We start from the raw sequence: 21,496 nt of genomic DNA, 5'->3' as shown, positions 1-21,496 counted from the left end.
GTATTTTGTTGATTTAGGTCATACCTGAATGGTCTAGTGATTTTCCCTTTCTTCAGTTTAAGTCTGAATTTGGCAATAAGGAGTTCAGGATCTGTGCCACAGTCAGCTCCTGGTCTTGTTTTTGCTGACTGTATAGAGCCTGGGCTCCAAAATCACTGCAGATGGTGACTGCAGCCATGAAATTAAAAGACGCTTGCTCCTTGGAAGGAAAGTTATGACCAAAGTTATGGCAAAGACATTACTTTGTCAACAAAGGTCCATCTAGTCAAAGCTATTGTTCTTCCAGTAGTCATGTATGGCTGTGAGAGTTGGGCCATAATGAAAGCTGAGTGCTGAAGAATTGATGCTTTTGAACTGTGGTGTTGGAGAAGACTCTTGAGAGTCCCTTGGACTGCAAGGAGATCCAACCAGTCCATCCTAAAGAAGATCAGTCCTGAACATTCATTGGAAAGGACTGATGCTGAGGCTGAAACTCCAATATTTTGGCCACCTAATGTGAAGAACTGATTCATTTGAAAAGACCCTGATCCTGGGAAAGACTGAAGGTGGGCAGAGAAGGGGACAACAGAGGATGAGATGGTTGGATGGCATCACTAACTCAATGGACATGAGTCTGAGTAAACTCTAGGAGTTGGTGATGGACAGGGAGGCCTGGCGTGCTGCAGTCTATGGGGTCACAAAGAGTCGGACATGACTGAGTGACTGAATTGAACTGAACTGATGTATATTTATACACGTAATATTTCTAAAATGAGGCCAATAAACATAAGTCAACCGTTAAAGGAGGAATGGTCTCCATTATTTTGAATGTTTATAGACATACTTAACCATCCTTGACACTTCTAATTTTTTTTCAATGGTATCTACTTAAAAATGATATTTAAAAAAAGAAATTTGTTGGAGTACAGTTGATTTACAGTGTTGTGTAAGTTTCTGCTGTATAGCAAAGTGAATCAGTTATATACTCTTTAGATTCTGTTCCCATATAGGTCATTACAGAGTACTGAGCAGAGTTCTTGTGCTATATAGTAGGTCCTTATTAGTTATAGTTATCTACATATTATAGTGTGTATATGTTATTCCCCAATCTTCCAGTTTACCCTTTTCCTCCTCCCTTTCCCCCTTGGTAGCCATAAGTTTGTTTTCTACATTAGTAACTCTATTTCTGTTTTATAAATAGATTTATTTGTATCATCTTTTTAGATTCCACATAAGTGATATTTGTCTTTCTGTGTGTGACTGACTTCACTCAGTATGACAATCTCTAGGTTCATCATGTCACTGCAAATGGTATTACTTTGTTCTTTTATATAGCTGAGTAATAGTCCATTGTGTATATGTACAAAATGATATTAAGTTCTAAGGAAAGGATAGAGGCATGATCACTGTACCAGATAAATAGTATAAAAATGCACACAAGTATTACAGAAACTATCAAACACTTCTCAGCCTTATCTTTTGCAATGGATGGTATCAACTTCAATTAAGTCTGATCCTAGTAGCCTACAAGGGCATGCGGAATAGAAGAAAAAAGGGATGTAACAATGGCTCTAAACACTCTAAACTTTTTATCTATTTAGTTGGGATTTAATATTTAGCCATAGCTTCAAGTTCCTATAATTTTATTCAATTTGGTTACAGTACTTGTAGTGTATCTTTTTTCTTCTGGAATATAGATGATTTACAATACTGTGTCAGTTTCAGGTATACAGCAAAGTGATTCAGTTTATATACACACACACATATCCCAATTCTTTTTCAGATTCTTTTTGCATATAGGTTATTACAGAATACTGCGTAGAGTTCCCTGTGCTATACAGTAGGTCCTTGTTGATTATCTATTTTATTTATATGTAGTAGTATGTACATAAAATAGATAATCTCCCAATTTTTCCAAAACTTTCACCAAAACTCCTAATTCCTCCCCACTCCTCCTTTCCCCTTCAGTAACCATAAATTTGTTTTCAAGATTTGTGAGTCTGTTTCTATTTTGTAAATAAGTTTCTTTGTAACATTTTTTTAAAGAGATTATCTTGTCATCAACATGAATGAGGTTGAGATTCCCAGTTTCTAAACAGAGGTGGAGTGAGCGGGCCTTTGAGTTGATTTTTAAGGAGCCATTCTCTATCGAGAGAAATTCTCTCAAAATATTGCTTCTCTCCAAAAATTTCCAGGAGAAGATCCAGTCATAATTATGATATTCAGCTTTCACCAAGCATAAAATTAGGGAATGGAAAAAATTAGAGGATCCCTGAGAAGGATGAAGCATAGCTCTACTATTCCAAACGCTAAGCTCTCTAAAACAAAATGTTGGGTGCAGATGTAGGTTATACAATAGCATATAGTATAGCTTGACTTTCCCTACCTGTAGGAAATGAGAGAGAAAAATGGACATACCCACATATGAGGAGAAACCATTAACATTTTAATGGTATATAGGTCTAGATTGTGGATTTCTAGGAATTTTTACTTTTTAAAAAGTTTTTGCATTGCTAGAGTTTTCTGTTAGGCTGTACTATATTTACAATAAAAATAATAAAACTTTGCATTTTGAAAAGAGGACATACATACATAATACAATATAGAAATATCAAGGAACATTGAGTCCCTTTATTTGATTCAGAAACTTAGATTAAAAAAGAACCATCTGCTCTGGGGCCAAGTCTCTTGCCCAGTCTCTTCCTGGTCCCTCTATTTCATCTTGCTCCTCCCTTCTACCACCTGAGTTGAGACCAGTCTCTGGTGCACAGGCAAGGGCCCTGCAGTGTTTTGAGTGGCCTTAGCAAGGAAGGCCAAGCCCACCTCAAATCTTGGCCTCTGCTGATCTTGCTTCCCTGGGTTGTGCCTCTCACTAAGGTTATACATCAAAGCACTTGAGGGCAAATATCATCTGGGAAGTATATCACAGTGAGTAATTATCTGCCATTTGGAATCTTACACCCAGTTAGCTAACCAGACAGGTAATAGATCCGCTAGAAATGAAGACCGGCTTGATGAATTCAATAGTCTAGATTTATCAAAATTAAGACAGCCAGGGACCTCAGAGAGCAAGGATCTGGTGGGTCACAAGGGAAATAAAGAATCAAGCACTGAAACTGGTTCAGAAAGGACAGAAAGGTCCATATCAGAGAGAAAGCTATGTCACAATGTACTGCAGTTGGAGGAAACTCCAGAGTGAAAACCACACACAGCTCCCATTAGATTTATTTAAGTGATGAGCAATTCTGAAGTCATCAATAGGCTTCTAAGTTATCCGTTTCTTGTCTACATTCATTGACACCAAACTTAGGTTACTTAGCACATACTTAATAAAGTCCTCACTTATATATTAAAATTCTTCTCTGTAACCTGCTACAGTTAAGTGGCTTGTCCTTTCTTAGATGGTGCTTTAAAACTCAGAGCCAACCATGACCATGACCTCAGATCATCATAGCAAATTACTCTATGGGGTTGATCTCTATTAACTCTTCTCTCTGCCTCTCTCTCCCCTTGAGTCCTGAGGTCAGAGTGTTCAGAGGTCTATGAAGCCCCTTGGACAAGCACACACCCTCCCTTTGTGCTTATACATTTAAACTGCAGTTTCTCTAAATGAAACACTTTATTTCGTCCTCCTTTTTCCAAAGCCCCAGGCACTTCCATAAGTACAGAAAGGATGCCTTTGCTCCAAGGCAATGGAGCCAGAGATCCTGCCCTGGGGGAGGATGCCTGCACTCACTCATCAAGTTACCTTGGAGTCCGTCTTTCTCAGAGATGCTCCTGCGTCCACCAGAAGCTGGCACACGGCCCGGTTCCGCTGGCAGGCTGCCTTGTGCAGTGCAGTCTCGCCCCTAAATCAGAGATGAAATGGGTAAAGGGCTGGAGGCGGGAGTGGGGGTGGGGGAAAGGGAGCAGGGAGGGAAGTGAGGGTCGCCTCTTACCCCTGCTGCTGACCTTCTGTGCCCCCTGGCCACTTTCTCACCTACGGCTGAGACCACATTTGCAGGGCACAGACAGGGGAGGTGGCTGACGGGGGTCCTAAAAGTACCTTGAGTTGGTCATCATCTCACCATAACATCTGACTCCAGCCTCTTTTTCAAACAGTGTTTGCTGGTTAGGTAGGTTGAGTGATTTTGTTTTAAATGACTACAGTCTGATGTAAGTCATCTTCAGTGGCACTCTGAAATAGACTGACGTGCGTAGACATGTCTGGACAGTGTGCAGCCACTCAGCGTAGACATTCCAGCTATGTCCCGCAGACATCAGGACATAGCCGGAACGACATGAGATGGAGTACACAGAGGAGCAGCAGAGAGCACCACATCGCAGGGCTCGGTAGACCACCTGGCCCCGGGAAGACCATCTCCTGGGCCTTGACTTCAAAGACCCAGGAGACACCCACTCTGCCTGACCTGCTGATTCCTTGTGAGTGGAAGGGGAGGGGCAGCCCCAGAGGATATCTGGGAGGGACAGTAAGAACGCTGGGAGAGTTCAGCAGCCCAAGTCACCTCCGGGTAGCGGCAGGCCTGAGGTCAGCCCACTCAGGATGGGGAATAGCCACGGTAAAGTGACTATTTCTCCAACCCCCACAGACAGCAGAGGGAGGAGGATGTTCCCATCCTGAGTCTGAAATTGGAAAGACACTTAATGCCAAGCTAGGGTGAATGACGACCTTGCCGACGGGATGTGCGGTATATGAACAAGCTCCCATAGCAACGGATGGTTTCTTCCTTGCGACTCATGGCTAAACCCCTCCTACTTTTCTTCCTTCCGGTCTCCTTAGCCCTTCTCCACTCCACTGACTCAATGGACATGAGTTTGAGCAAACTCGGGGAGATAGTGAAGGACAGGGAAGCCTGGTGTGCTACAGTCCATGGGGTCACAAAGAGTCGGACACAGCTTAGAGACTGAACAACCACAACTCCACCCCACCCATTCTTTATCCTTGTTATATTTCACTGCAGTTCTCTAGAGGCTCCTCCTGGCTTCCAGGGTTAGATGTTTTCAGACTTTCTTTGTCCCTGCTTGGGGAATTGTAACTGTTGTGCTACTCTGGGAATAAAAACGTTGACAACAAATGTTATCAGTTTGGGGGCTAACTGCAGAGCTGGTGAGTTTTTGAACCAGGGTTCCTCTTCTGAGGCACAAAACATGGAAATGGTTGGAGCTACTATGTTCCTGGTTCTCCAGTGGTTGCATATAACTTGTCCCATTCTAGATTTAGCATAGAGAAACTGTCTCACTGCATGAAAAGGATGCCTTAGGGCATTAGGGCTTAATTGGCTTATAAACCTCAGTTGAGAAAGAGTAAATGGATGGGTAATTAAGAGCTAAGTACATTAGACTTCTCTGGCATTCAAGGTGCACCAGTGCAGAAGTACCTCCCTTGAAGGAAGTCCTGAGTGAAGACCAGCAATGGTTATGTATGCAATCATCATGACAGGTACCATCTATTTCTACTGTGTAATCTTTGATTTAGAAGATTAGCTCTACAGTTATAAAGGCAAGTGAAAGTAGGGCGTCTTTATATGATCTCAAGAAGACAGTCTGGACTATACAATGGAAGGCAACACTCACGTTTCACTGTCTGCCATATCCAATAACTCGCACGGTCCTAAAGAAGAGGAAAAGCAAGATGCCCATCAAAAAAAAAGGTCAAAAATTACCATTAAAAAAAAACAAAATTGTAGTCACAGAATTAAAATACTTTGGGAGGCTGAATAAGAGCAGAGTATTTAGTTTCAGGGATAATAAGACCACCTCCCCCTCCAAAACAGAAATGCTCCCTCCACCTCCCCCTCATCAGTGTCTCAATCATCACCAGGCAATATGTAGAGAATGGGAGATAAAAAAGAATATGGCCTCTGCCTTCAAGAAACAAGCTGAAGAAATAAAATTAATAGGGATAGAACAAATTAAGAATAATTAAGTGGCTACCTAAGGAGGAAAAGGAGAATTGGGTGGGCTTTAAAGACTACTTTTAGCACAGGTTGTTTGGGAAGGTCTAATACAGCATACCATTAAAACTACGAGAGACTGTATTATCAAGTGTTCCTTATCTGATATAACACTTAGCAGCTTACACTAAGTCAAGACATTATCTACCCCAATTTCTTTATTTTAGAAATAGAGTAAAATTCTATTTTTCATAAAATTTCCCTCCTCAAACCTGGAAGAAATGTTATATATAAACATCAATTGTTTCTAGATGCTTCATCAGGAATTGAAACATTCTGAGCTTTCACATTCACAACTTCTTATTTGTTCACTAATTTACTCAATTCAACCTGTAAACACTGCTTGGAATGTCCACCTTTCCCCCCCGCTGCACTACTGCTTTCCTCCAAACCCTTCCTGCAACTTCTTACCTGCAGGTATCAGCTGATACACATTTTCTCCAGAAAGCACTCTGTTACTGCATTCTTAATATTGCATCAGATGCCCTGCCCATGTGTTTCCTCATTTTGTATGTTAACCCTATTTCCTACAATTAGGAGGGTAATATAAGTAACCATCAAAACTCAGAGTATCCCTAACAAGTAGGGATATACAATCACCTTACTGATCATGACACTTGTCAAGCCATATTAAAATCACCTGCTGTCTTGTCTCTATCCACAACTAGATGCTGGAAAACCCCTTGAAGTTGTGGCAGATGCCTGTCCAATTCTGTGTCCTTCGTTGGTGACTGGCATAGAGCACAGTGCCAAGCAGAGGCTTAAATGTTTGTCTGAATTAATGAATAAGGAGCCTGGCAAGCTACAGTCCATGGGGTTGCAAAGAGTTGGACACAACTGAGCAAATGACACACAAACAGATGGAAAGATATACAGTGTTCTTGGACTGGAAGATTTGACGTCAAAATGACTATGCTACCCAAAGCAATCAACAAATGCAATCTCTATCAAATTACCAGTGGCATTTTTCACAGAACTAGAACAATAAAGTTTAAAAATTTTATGGAAACACAAAAGACCCCAGGTAGCCAAAGCAATCTTGATGAAGGATGGAGCTGAGGAGTCAGGCTCACTGACTTCAGACTATACAAAGCTACAGTAATCAAAGTTGTTTGGTACTTGCCCAAAAGCATATAGATTAATGGCACAGGATAGAAAGCCCTGAAATAAACTCAGGCACCTATGGTCAATTAATCTACAACAAGGGAGGCAAGAATATACAATGGAGAAAAGAGAGTCTCTTCAATAAGTGGTGCTGGGAACACTCGACAGTTACATGTAAGAACTTGAAATTAGAACATTCTCTAACACCATACACAAAAATAAACTCAAAATGGATCAAAGACCTAAACGCAAGAACAGAAACCATAAAACTCCTAGAGGAAAACACAGGCAGAACACTCTGACATAAATCGCAGCAATATCTTTTTGGATCTGTCTCCTAGGCTAATAGAAATAAAAACAAAAATAAATGAGACCCAAGTAAACGTAAAAGCTTTTGCATAGCAAAGGAGAGCATAAACAAAATGAAAAGACAACTTCCAGAATGAGGGGAAATATCTGCAACAATGCAACCAAAACATGCAAATAGCTCATAGAGCTCAGTATCAAAACAAAACAAAACAAAAAAACCCATAAAAAAATGGGCAGAAGATATAAATATTTCTCCAAAGATGACATGCAAATAGCCAACAGACACATGAAAAAATGCTCAACATCACTGATTATTAGAGAAGTGCAAATAAAAACTACAATGAGGTATCACCTCACACCAGTCAGAACAGCCACCATCAAAAATATCTACAAACAATAAATGCTAGAGAGGGTGTGGAGAAAAGGAAATCTTCTTACACTGTTGGTGGTGACGGAAATTGGTACAGTCACTATGGAGAACAGTATAGAGGTTCTTTAAATACTCAAAATAGAACTACCATATGATTCTGCAATCTCATTCCGAGGCCTAAATCGAAAAGATACATGCACCTCCATATTCACTGCGGCACATTTACAATAGCCAGGACATGGGAACAACCTGAATGTCGTCAGCAGATGAATGGATAAAGACGATATGGTGCATATATATATATGCTGGGCTTCCCTGGCGGCTCAGGTTGTAAAGCGTCTGCCTGCAATGTGGGAGGCCTGGGTTTGATCCCTGGGTCAGGAAGATCCCCTGGAGAATGAAATGGCAACCCATCCCAGTACTCTTGCCTGGAAAATCCCATGGATGGAGAAGCCTGGTAGGCTACAGTCCATGGGGGTCACAAAGAGTCAGACATGACTGAGCAACTTCACTTCACTTATTTATGTATATATACACACACACACAGTGGGACACTACTCAGTCATAAGAAGGAATGAAATAATGCTATTTGCAGCAACATGGATGGACCTAGAGAGTATAAGAACTAAGCCAGAAGAGAAAAACAAACACATGATATTGCTTATATGTGGAATCTAAAAAAAAAAAAAAAATGATACAAATAAACTTATTTATAAAACAGAAACAGACTCTCAGACATAGAAAACAAACTTATGGTTACCAAAGGGGAAAGGAGGTGGGCAGGATAAATCAGGTATTTGGGAGTAACCTAAACACACTGCTGTATATAAAATCAATAAACAGGGACCTACTGTATAGCACAAGGAAGTTTACTCACCATTTCATAGTACTGAAAAATAACATAAGGATACATTTTCTTTTCAATATACGTGTGTGTGTGTGTGAGTGTGTGAATGTGTTACACACACATAAAACTGAATCACTGCACTATATACCTGAAACTAACATAACATTGTAAATCACTACACTTTTCAATAAAAACAAGTCACTGGTCAAGGAGAAGGGAGATATTCACAATCCTCCTGGTCATCCAGGAGCTACATCACCAACTTCCCCTCCTTTCTTTCCATCTATGGTCCTTAGGACAGGTGAATCTTCTCTTGAAATGTCTGTCCTATTACTTGTTCCAATTTGTCCTATTTGACAAATACACTTCCTAATAGGTCTCTGACAGGGACATAATGAGTGTGCAGGACTGTTACTAAGAAAACATATAAAGATCTAACATTTAGATTTCTAGGCTTCAAATTCATAATATGCCCTCTGTCTCCCCAAGTATTTAAAACATTGAAGTTCACAGTCTTTCACTTGGAACTACTCCACCTCAACTTGTTCTCAAGGCTCCATTTTTTTGTATAAGCTAAATCGGTAGCTGCACGATCACCCAAATATTTCTCAGACTCTCCCAGCTCTGAGAGCTTGCTCCCTCCAGCTATCTAGAGCAGCAGTTTCTACCCACACACCTAAATCTTTGCAGGAGGAAATGGCAATCCAGTCCAGTATTCTTGCCTGGAAAACCGTATGGACAGAGGAGCCTGGTGGGCTACAGTCCACAGGGTCACAAAGAGTCGGACACGACTGAGCATGCACACTCACCTAAATCTTACACACCCTTTAAAAGCCCAGTGTGTGACAAGGTCCTCTGAAAAGGCCACCTTTGACTCCATCTCTGAACTCCCATAACACTGAGGTCGACCCTTGTACTGTGCATTTGCTTTCTGAATGTATGCCTTATCTCCTTAATTATTCGACATCTTTTAAGTGTAAGAACACTTTTATTTACCCTTCTAGCACATTCCCTGTTTCACAGGTTCAACGAGGATTTTGTTCATTCGTGTTTGTTCCTCAGTCCTATGATTCTAAGGAAACTAGAGTGATAACTCTCCACCCCCGCCACCCCCTGCCCCACCGAAATCCCCCTAAAGTGTCAAGCAGTCTAGTGCAGTGATTAAGAGTGAGGGCTTTGGCGCTGAACATCCTTGGTCCCAAATCCCAGCTATCTCTGCCCCTCACGAGATCTCAGGCAAGTTCATTTTATTTCTCAGTCCCTTGATTACTGCACACATAAATTACAATTAATAATAGTATTTATCGCATAGGTTTGTTATGAGGTTTCATAAGTTAATACAAAAAAGTGTGCTTAAAACAGTAGCTGGGACACTACATGCAATGTGTAATGTTTAGGTATAATTAAGTATTCTATTCTCTGACATAACACAGCAGGTTACATTAAGTTAAGGTGCTGGAACATCAATGAGGGAAGGTGATATAAAAGGGTGCCTTGGCTCCCACATACATTTGAAGTAAGTGTTGACTCCAATTCAGTGTTCTGAGAACCAAGTGCTCCAGGCCTATTCAGTCTTGGACGAGGCAGACTCCACAAGGTCAGGAGCATGCTTACAGAGCCTAATGGTCCTTTTAGAGAGCTCCTGTCACCTTCAGCAAAGCCATTCATTTTGCAAGGAATTCCATGAACATGAGCAGTGGCCTCACCAGTGTCTGTTCCCACCATTACTGATAATTGTGTAACCAAGCAGGACGCTGTGGGGACTTCTCCTGGGGACAGACCCCTCCTACACAGCTCCTCTTTGGAGCACCTAGAAAATAGTGTCTGATGCACATTTCTGAGTTGTTTTACAGATGCTGAAACCACCAACAAATGGAAGAAGTTAACTGATGATCATGAGCCCCCAGGCCTACTGGCCCCTAAGGACTGATAACGTTAACCTCTGTGACACTACCATGACTCACCATCAGATGAGCTGATCACATACTCCGCAATGCCTCTCCCTCACCTGGCCTTTAAAAATGCTTTGTTGAAACCCTCTGAGTTTGAGGTTTGGGGACACAAGCCACCTGTTCTCCTTGTTTGGCCCTGCAATGAACCTTTCTCTGCTCCAAACTCTGATGTTTCCATTTGTTTGGGCCTCGTTGTATGTTAGGCACACAGCCCTGCATTTGGTAACAACTGCACAAATATTTAGGCAGCAGGGGTCTTGAGAAACCTAAATGCAGGTCAGGAAGCGACAGTTAGAACTGGACATGGAACAACAGACTGGTTCCAAATAGGAAAAAGAGTACGTCAAGGCTGTATATTGTCACCCTGCTTATTTAACTTATATGCAGAGTACATCATGAGAAACACTGGGCTGGATGAAGCACAAGCTGGAATCAAGATTGCCAAGAGAAATATCAATAACCTCAGATATGCAGATGACACCACCCTTATGGCAGAAAGTGAAGAGGAACTCAAAAGCCTCTTGATGAAGGTGAAAGAGGAGAGTGAAAAAGTTGGCTTGAAGCTCAACATTCAGAAAACTAAGATCATGGCATGTGGTCCTCATTACTTCATGGGAAACAGATGGGGAAACAGTGGAAACAGGGTCAGATTTTATTTTGGGGGCTCCAAAATCACTGCAGATGTTGACTGCAGCCATGAAATTAAAAGATGCTTACTCCTTAGAAGGAAAATTATGACCAACCTAGATAGCATATTGAAAAGCAGAGACATTAACTTTGCCAAGAAAGGTCCATCTAGTCAAGGCTATGGTTTTTTCTAGTGGTCATGTATGGATGTGTTGGACTGTGAAGAAAGCTGAGTGCCGAAGAATTGATGCTTTTGAACTGTGGTGTTGGAGAAGACTCTTGAGAGTCCCTTGGACTGCAAGGAGACCCAGCCAGTCCATTCTGAAGGAGATCAGCCCTGGGATTTCTTTGGAAGGAATGATGCTAAAGCTGAAACTCCAGTACTTTGGCCACCTCATGTGAAGAGCTGACTCGTTGGAAAAGACTCTGATGCTGGGAGGGATTGGGGGCAGGAGGAGAAGGGGATGACAGAGGATGAGATGGCTGGATGGCATCACCAACTCGATGGACGTGAGTCTGAGTGAAATCTGGAAGTTGGTGATGGACAGGTGAAGAGCCTAAGCTACTCCATCTTGTAAAAGAGCTCCATTTTGCAAAGGTACCGGGCAAACAGACTTAGACTTTGGATATTGCCTAAACCTGCCCCGCTATGCACGAGCCAATCAGCCCTTAGGTTAAACCTCCTGACTTTAAGTTCAAGAATTTGTGATTTACCTTGGAAGTAATGATTTACCGTGGAAGTAAAAAAAAAACAATCAGAAATCCACACACAACCCTATAGAAGAGGGTAACCAATCAGTAGTCCTTCAGCCTGAACACCCCCTTTGTTACCCTTTCACCTGAATATTCCCTATATAAGCAGTGTAACCCAAAACTCGGGGCTCCTCTCCTTAGCCGCTGCGTCAGTAACGGTGGGAGCCCCAGCTCGAGCTTGATAATAAAAACTCTCTTGCTTTTGCGTCGGATACTGCCTCCCTGGCGGTCATTGGGAGATTTCGCAACTTGGGCATAACATTTGGGGGCTCGTCCGGGATCTCCCATCGGCTTCCCGGGAAGACCGATCCAGAGAGTTACCTGTAACCGGTAAGTTTTTTCTGCTGTCTCTGATAAGGCCTGTTTTCTGAGACCAGTATATGACTCAGGCAGACGCGCTGATGGATCACCGGTGGGGGTCGTTGGGAGACGTCCCCGACCCTCCCGAAGGGGACGGAGAGCCCCTGTTCTCTGTTGACAAAGGGGATGGAGTGCCCCTGTACTCTGTTGACAATAGCGGGTCGCTCCCGCTGAACGGCCGGAGGCTGTGGTCCTACTTTCAGTTTTGCCTTTGGACTCATGAAGGTTTGTTTTTTCTGTCTGTCTGTCTGTCTGTGTTGTTTGTTAATTGACCAACGCTTGATTGATTCAGGAACGATGGGGCAACGTCAATCTAGCCCTACTCCTCTATCTCTGATGACTGAGCATTTTAAAGAGGTCAAGAAGCGCGCCCATGACCTCAGTGTTAAAATTAAGAAAGATAAACTAATTACTTTTTTGCAGCACCGAATGGCCATCATTCCATGTGGGCTGGCCTTCGGAAGGCACGTCTGACTTGGAAACTGTGCACCGAGTCCAAGATATCATCCTGTGACCGCAGGCTGGACACCTTGACCAAGTCCCCTATATCATAGTGTGGGAAAATATCATAGTACACTCCCCTCCTTGGGTAACATCTTTTTTGCCTCAACAGGAACTTTCTACCACTCGGGTGTTGGTGACACGGGTGGGAGAGAATCTGAAGAAACCTAGGAAAACTGAACCAACGGCGCCGCTATACCCCATCTTGCAGGGGGGAATTAGGGGAAGCACACTGATTGAAACCGCCCACCCTGGCCAGGCACCATAGTAACCATTTGCATGAGATCCTGATAAGGAATATGGAACTAATAAGCCTCCTCCCCCTTCCTTTTTCAACCTAGCTTCCTTTCCTCCCTTGAAATCTTTGATGTTAGTACTTAGATCTGAAGTTCTGTGTCTCTATAGGAGGTATTCTGAGGGACTGTACTCTTGTATTTAAGGGCTTCCCTGGTAGAGCCGAGGTTAAAGCGTCTGCCTGCAATATGGGAGACCTGGGTTCAACCATCTCTAACTCCTGACACTAAAAAAAAAAAAAAAAAAGACTTGAAGCTAGATTTGCACTGTGTCTGTCTAAATGTGTCTTGGTATGTCTCTGTCTCTGGGTAATATTTTTGAGGTTAATTTGTCTATGAGCTCTATTTATTTGGCTTAAAAAAGATAAGCGCTTACAAATCAAGTAATTCTAAATTAAACAATAAATTCCAGGTTCATGTGAACTGGGAAATATTCAATGTTAAATAGCTGATATTAACGTTTGTTTGTTGACCTATTTAATATAGACATGTCTTAGAGTAATTAACATTAAGTAAAATATTTTCATTGTACCTAGGTTTAATATAAGTTAAATATTATATCTGTTACAACTTTGTCAACAAGGAAATTACCTTAAGTGAAAAAAAAAACTTCTAAAAAATATAAATGAGATATGAGCTTTTATATAAACTATATTAAGAATAATTATTCTTTAGAAATATCCATCTAAAATAGTTCTCTCCAGATTGGCATAACTTAAAATCTGACCAAATGTTCTAAACCCTTTTAACTGATTTTTGATAAAACTTCCTAAGTAGAATTCTTTTGAAGTTCTTCTGATCTCTAGCTAACTTTGGGATGCTTCAGAGGGCCCCTGGAACATCCCAAAGAGAGATATTAAACTGTGTTTATTTGGTTGGTTAAATTACATGGAAAAGAGTATCAAATGAGTAATAAATCTGCTCATGTTATAATGTATGGTAAAATAACTAATACAGATATCCTAGAAATTATATGGAGTTTTTAACATTCTGATATGTCCTGGTATTTTAATGGAAAACCTGATGACTTCACAAAAGTTAACAAAAGGACTGAATGAACCAGCAAATATGCTTATAACTTTTATGGTTTCTATCTGAAAAATTATGGGTTTGAATCTTATGTTTTCAGGGAGTAGGGAAAATCTTCCCCTCAAACTAATTATGACAATACTTAGGTAAAATTAAACATTATAAACAAAACAATTATATTTTCTATCTGACTCCTCCAAAAATTGGAAGTTCTTAGGTTTCCAGTAAGTTTATCAAATGAGTTAGGAAGGTTATCTCATGGGTATAAATATCTCAAGAAATTTTTGAGACCTTAAAAAGGGAAGAATTCACCTAGATTTGTTAGGCAAAATCTGTGATAAGCCCTTTGGTGTGAGTTTCCCAGACCTGTTTTATTTTAAAAGTTCAGTCTGAGACTCTATAAATGTTTCAGCAAAATAAAAAGCCTATAATCAATTATGGTTATAAAAATCATCAGACCAAAATTAGTGAAAACAGACCTATTTTGCAAACAAACTAGCCTTAATTTGGTTATATTTAGTAAAAATAAGGGTAACTTTAAGGAGAAAAAGATATTTCAAAATGTTAATACCAGTTTGTTAATAGAGGTCTGCATCTAGTAAGACTCATCTCTTAGGTAGTTCTTTGCTGTTATGTGATATTAATGTAAAATTTAATTGAATTCTTGAAGAACACCCTAAGTTTGTGTCTGAAGCTTATCTCAGTAATCTATCTTTGGATGAAGATCAGATGCCTCATGACCTGCAACCAGGACTGGAAAAAGACATTTATTAAGGGACTGTCTCCAACATGGATGGAAGGACTTTTTTATCAGAAAAACTACACTACACCAGGATGAGAAGATGATGACATCAGAGGGAGACAGCTTCCCCGAGATGCTGGACCTGATTCGTATGATCATTTATGTTTTCTTGACTTCTTAGACCTTTGCATATAAGTCAAATGCTTTTCTATCATAGGCCTGATCCTATGCTAGTTTCAAAATCAATCCAATTGTTGGGTTTGTGGCCAATTAGCTGTGTCTAGTTCTGGGTTACCTTGGTAAATTTCTCTACTACCAGACTCTAACTGGTTGGCCCTGAGAAAATTTACTTAAAAAATTATAGTCATATTCTGGTCACTGTGCAGATGACCTGAGATATACTAGGCTACATCTAATGGAAGTTCTTAACATAAGTCTTACTTGTGACTTTACTAATACTGCTGGCTATGTTATTTGTATTTCACCTGTTTACAAAATTGCTGTTTCTTACACTGTCAAATATATGTGTGAGGCCTCTAATAGAATAATATATAGTCCCATATGAGATCGATGATGGTAGCAGTGTAACTCTAGATATGGCAAGAAGCAACAAGAGGGAATATTTTCCTGGACCAAGAAGCTAGTAAGACAGGTGGTCCAGAGAATTTTGGATACTGTTTTATGGCCTAGTCCAGTAACAGCACATTGAGTGGCCTGTCAACAGAATCTTTGCCAAATCTGAGAATGGACACTCTCAGCACCATGGGATAAAATGGTCATGAAATGCCCCCCTCAAAATCATGGTCAAGTTTATGAGCAAAAAGGGGCTCTGCCAACTGAAGACTGACACTTGCCATCTACATCTGCAAAGATTAAATCATGGCCGCTGCAAGTGCCGACTTTCAACGCCCCTGAAAGGAGTTCAGGGTGAAAATCAGAAATGAGGCACTCTGTGCTCTGGAAAAAACTGGCAGAACAGGCCTTCAGATAGTTAGATCTTTTCAGGAGAAGATTTTATGAATCCCAATTCTTGCATCTTCTCGTACCTAGAGAAACACTGACGTCATTAACGGTGAAATCTGCTTTGGCTATTAAGGAAAAGTTTACAATTAAAAGTCAAAATAGAGTAGCTATGGTTCAGATATCCTGGGAAATAACTAGGCGATGCTACGGGTGTACTTCCAGATTAGACCTCGTATTGCTAAACACTTGAGTTTTCTGAGTCGTATCAGGCTTGGATGCCACCATTTTCAAAACAATGTCTGCTGGAAGCTAGTAACCTTACTTTTTATAAAACTAGGCAACTGGCTACATGGCTACATGTCTCCCTGAAGTGCCAGGTCCAGACTGGGTTTCAGACCTATTCTTCTAAAAAGAAATGAGATTTATTTTGTCTACTAAATTCCAGTTATCACTCCTCCAACTACTTCTAATTGGGTCTGTTAACCAAAGTGGCAGACCAAGGGATTAGGATTTTAATCATACAAGACTCAGATCTAGAACTTGGAACTCAGAAATACTTCCAGTTCAGTGTCTATACTCCAAGCTGTGGCAGTCCTATGCCCCATTTTGACAGGAAGTTATCACAGTCATAGTTGCCTAGTTCCCCCCAAATTAAAACTGAGCGGGACTCTGTGGGGCTCTGGGGTACAGATCGGTTCTGTGTTCTCCATTTCTTATGTGTAGGATATAGACTTTGTTCAGCCTCCTTGACCTTTCCTGAACTCCAAATCGTGGTTTCAAATAATTGCTAATCAGGGAAGGGAAGGGATACAAAACCAGAAACAATCAAAGGTTGGTACAGCCTCCAGAGTCCTGGTTCCTACTGAAAGAAATATGCTTAACAATGTCTTTGAGCCCCCACCCAGGTGGAAGATGCTAACTTCAGACTGAACACAAGATTCCTGGAGCACAGCCCTGTTGCCTCACCACCAACCAATCAGAAGGGGTCACAAACCCTGCAACCCTCACCCCAAATGCTGCCTTCTGTTTCTGGGGACCAGAGATGACCATCCTGTTAGGTCTCCTGTTTGGCCCTTATCTATTTCATCTCTGAGACAGGCCAACTAAACTGTTGTTACTACAAGGGTAGAAGCTGGTTTCAGATGTGGAAAACCCCAACTTAGATCAGGTAGAGAGACTTCTGCTCTGCTAGGCAGGCCTATGCCCATGCACAGCAGGAAGAAGTTACAGAAGAAAGAGACCTCCACCCCAATTCCCAAGAAGTATCTTGAGTATGAAGTCTCTCAGAGGGCCTATGTGCTGTGTTAGGGGAAAAACGTTGTTTTTATGTGAATCACTCGGGGGTAGTCAGGGAGTCCCTGGCCAAGAAAAGAGAAGGGCTGAATCAGAAAAAAGAGAAAGAGAAATGTCTCAAAATTGGTTTGAATCCTGGTTCAGTTCATCTCCCCGGCTCACAACTCTCATATCTTCTCTGGCTGGGCCCCTGATCATTTTACTCTTGCTATTCACCTTCAGACAGTGTCTAATAAACAAGTCAATAAACTTTATCAAAGGCCGCATCAACATGGTGCAGTTTAGGGTGCTTAGGTCCCAATATGCAGCCCTACCAAACCCACCCCCGGTAAAAGACAATATAAAGCTAACCACAGACCCATGATTGGGTCTGTCTTGGATCCTTGAGAAGGGGGGAATGAAGAGCCTAAGCTACTCCATCTGCAAAAGAGCTCCATTTTGCAAAGGTACTGGGCAAACAGACTTAGACTTTGGATATTGCCTAAACCTGCCCCGCTATGCACGAGCCAATCAGCCCTTAGGTTAAACCTCCTGCCTTTAAGTTCAAGAATTTGTGATTTACCTTGGAAGTAATGATTTACCATGGAAGTAAAAAAAAACCAATCAGAAATCCACACACAACCCTATAGAAGAGGGTAACCAATCAGTAGTTCTTCAGCCTGAACACCTCCTTTGTTACCCTTTCACCTGAATATTCCCTATATAAGCAGTGTAACCCAAAACTCGGGCTCCTCTCCTTAGCCACTGTGTCAGTAACGGTGGGAGCCCCAGCTCGAGCTTGATAATAAAAACTCTCTTGCTTTTGCATCAGATACCGGCTTCCTGGTGGTCATTGAGAGATTTCGCGACTCGGCATAACACAGGGAGGCCTGGTGTGCTGCGATTTATGGGGTCGCAAAGAGTCGGACATGACTGAGCAACTGAACTGAGCTGAACTGAGGGGTCTCATCTCATTTCCTCAGCACTGTCACCTGGTGCTCTCAGAGCTGCAACCACAGTGGGTCCGCGGGCTCCAGGGTCCATGCCTCCGTGCAGTGTGAGGATGATAAAGCAGTTTCATCTGTGCTAAAAAACTGAGACAAAGAAAAGAAGCTTGTTCCTCAAACTCCTGACAAGAATCACTATAAATGAAGCCAAGCCAGCAGGATTCCAGAGCTGATCCTCTTATCTGGGAGTCAGGCACGCCTGGAGCTGTTTATCGTCTCCTCCTTCCTCTCCAATCTTCCGTCCTTGACAGAGGTGCTGATACTAAAACAAGATGTATCTTTTTGCTCTTAATTAATACCCAAAGAAACTTCAATTAAAGGTTTTAGAAAGATGGACTCTGGAAAGATGGACTTAACTGACAGCAAGAAGATTTAGGAGAAGAAAGGACAGAGGCGTGAATGCCACATGGAGTCTGAGATAGAACTGGGCTTTCCCTCCCTATGTGTGTCTCCAGTGACCTAATGGGAGCTATTTTTAATAGTGTATCAAGCTATCACTGCTATGTGGAATCTAAAACGTGACACAAACATACCTATCCATGAAACAGACTGAATCAGGGACACAGAGAATAAATTGGTGGTTGCCAAGGAGGAGAGCGCTGGTAGAGGGGTGAATTGAGAGTTTGGATTAGCAGATGCAAACTGACAGATACAGAATGGATAAATAACAAGGTCCTACTGTGTAGCACAGGGACTGTGTTCAGTATACTGTGAGAGGCCATAATGGGAAAGAATATGAAATAATATGTGTGTGTATACAAGCACATAAAACTGAGTCACTTTGTTGTATAGCAGTAATTAACACAACACTGTGAATCAACTACACTTCGATTCAAAGATAAAAAGGAATTTTGTACAAAAATGTACATGAGTAGAATTACATTTTGCAAACAATAAAAATTACGTTTTCTTGGAACAAAAACAGTGCGTCATGCTGTCTAATAGTGCCCTGTGTAGATTTGTAGCATGAGTGTAAGATTTGGAGGTGGGAGCACGTCCAGAAAAACAAAAACCATTAACAAAGACCACAAGTATATTCCCTGGAAAGAAAAAAATACATGTGAAAAGTAGCAACTGTGATTTTTGGAAAAGTTAATTTCAGCCTCAGCCATAGGTAAAGAACAGGAGAAAGAGAAAATAAGGATGGAATTCCTTCAAATAGATCAATGGGGGAACATTTGGGTTTGGGCTTTGTTTGTCATGTATACATATGTTCTGATTGTGGATACTATGCATCTCCCCTAAGGAACTGGAAGGAATGCCATTAAATTATCAGCAGAGAATTCCTGACTGTTCCCTGAATAGAAGTCTTGGCTTTCTGTCTCCCCAGGGTTTACTAAAACACCTACAGTTCAGCCCCCAGCTGACTTGCACTAGGAAGCAACTACTGAATCTCTATTGAGGGGCTATAGGTACAGATTTCTCCATGAATGTTTCAGAAGGTGATCGCCCTTCCATAGATGCCAGTTATCAGTAGAATCCTGTATATGATATTCATTTCAAACTACCCTGAACTGTGGTTGTTTATCCATGCTTTATTTCTCTTACTGAGTTTTAGGAATATGCACAGCAGAGACCATATCTTATATCATGGATGAGCTTTTGCAAGTCATCCAGCTTTACTACACTTCAGTTTTACCACCTGTCAAGTAGAGATAAGAGAACTTACCTCGTGGGCTTGTTGTAAGAATCAAATACATAAATACACATAAAGCACTCAGAACAATAAAGATGAGCAGTGATTATTACAATAATATTTCTGTTTAAAAGTGTATGGGACAGACTTTTTGAATGAATCAATAACATTTAAAAATCCACTTGGATCCTGGCCAATATCACACTTTTTTTCCTAAGAGAGAAAGACCCATAAAAGGAACATGGATTTAAAAAAAAAAAAAAAAAAAGCTACGTTATCTGAGAAATGGTCTGAAAAATAAAGGGGAAAGAAAAATACATTGTGGGCAGAAACACATTAGTTTTCGGATGTGGGGCAGGGAATTCAAAAGAGAAGCAAAACTTCACAAATTTCCCAACGTTGAAAAAGTGACAGCGTGGTAAGTAGTCAAACCTTCCAAACTTCAAATCGACTGCCCAGTCAGTGCTCATCCCAGAGGCTCTTCCAGGAACCCATGCAATTGTATCATCACCATCGCGCTTGTATTATATATGATGTGTCTTTTGTCACACGCATCCTTTAATTTGCTTCCCACACCGAGCCATCCAAATCCCCTTTGCTGTCCCCCCACCTCCCTGTGGCCTCTCTCCCTCTGGACCTCATTTCCCATTAGTCTCCCTGACGCTGCCAGCAGACCATTCCAAATCCTCCTGAGCGCCGACAAAAGCTGCACAGATGTGGGGAGAGCCGGCACTGGGAACTCTCAACAGCACCATCATCCTGTCCCAGCGGGACGGGGGTCGTTTCTCTCGGGGACCAGAGGCAGAGAGGGGGGTGGGTGGAAAAAAAAGAGAAAAGAAAGACTGAAGGCAGAAAAAGAGGGAAGACAAAGTAAGCCATTGAAATCAGAAAGGAAATGCATGAGTGAGATTTCTATCAGGAAACACAGTAGGGGGCAGAGGGGGGTGGGCGCTGGGAGAATAAAAACAAAAGAGCAAAATGTGCCCGGTGGTTAAAGACTAAGATGCCACAAAAGTCTCTGGGAGGGCACAACGAGGGAGGAGGGAGTGGGCAAAAATATGGTTGAAAGGAGCTGAAAAGCAGGAACCGCTGGGGGGTGGGGGGCTCTCCTCGGGAATCCCTCCCGTCCTCCTCTCTCCACCGGGTCCTTGTGGTATTCTTAGGCTCTCTCTCCCACCTCCATTCTCTTTTCAACCCTCCCATTGCCCAAATTCCAGTTTTTCATAAAGGGAAGCAGCGTGTTGTGTATTTAAGGGAAGACGTCCCAAAGAAGATGAGGGACGAGAAAAATTCAAGCCTCCTGTGGCTTTTGAGAAATAACCACAGGTCCCATGGCCCCCCAGCCCGTGTTTAAAAGAGCCCTGAGAAGAGAAATTCATGGCTGAATGTGTGCCTGGGAGAATGACTAAGCTCTCACGACTCCCATTCAAGAGGCGTCCTGTCTGCGGACCCCCACCATCAATAAGACATGAAGAAGAGGGTGAAGCAGAGAGGAGAGAGGTGTTCCCTGGAGTAAGGATGCAGGAGGCAAACAAGTCCCATCAGTCATGCTCCTTGAAAAGGGCCCACTGATTTCTTAGGACCCTTGTCTTGAAAGGCATCCTGACAGGCAGGTCTTTGAACAGTCTTTAGGATTTATATACTATAAAGCCAAGGAAGGACCTGAATCAAGTTTAAAACACAAAAATTTAAAAATTACAATTTCAAGAGGTTTGCAGCAACTCAGATGGCAAGAAGGGGTGTCTCTTGATCTTTGCCACAGTATAAAATCTGCATGGATTTATTCTTTTATTTATGT

The 21,496-nt window shown here is 41.7% G+C and overlaps 1 protein-coding gene across 2 annotated transcripts in view; it reads right to left on the bottom strand.

Moving 5' to 3' along the window:
- Positions 1-21,496, bottom strand: part of DGKI (diacylglycerol kinase iota) — a 514,485-nt gene that overhangs the window by 9,891 nt on the left and 483,098 nt on the right. For both annotated transcript variants that reach the window (XM_018046893.1, XM_018046894.1), the window contains exons 31-32: positions 5,554-5,590; positions 3,728-3,827 (exon numbers count right to left, since the gene is read on the bottom strand). In XM_018046893.1, the coding sequence (XP_017902382.1) occupies positions 3,728-3,827; positions 5,554-5,590 (137 nt within the window). The remainder of the gene's footprint in view (positions 1-3,727; positions 3,828-5,553; positions 5,591-21,496) is intronic.

The sequence above is a fragment of the Capra hircus genome, chromosome 4, assembly GCF_001704415.2.
Source record: "Capra hircus breed San Clemente chromosome 4, ASM170441v1, whole genome shotgun sequence".
NCBI classification, from domain to species: domain Eukaryota; kingdom Metazoa; phylum Chordata; class Mammalia; order Artiodactyla; family Bovidae; genus Capra; species Capra hircus.
The sequence above is the reverse complement of the archived record's forward strand: the minus strand, read 5'-3'. Positions and strand labels throughout refer to the sequence as shown.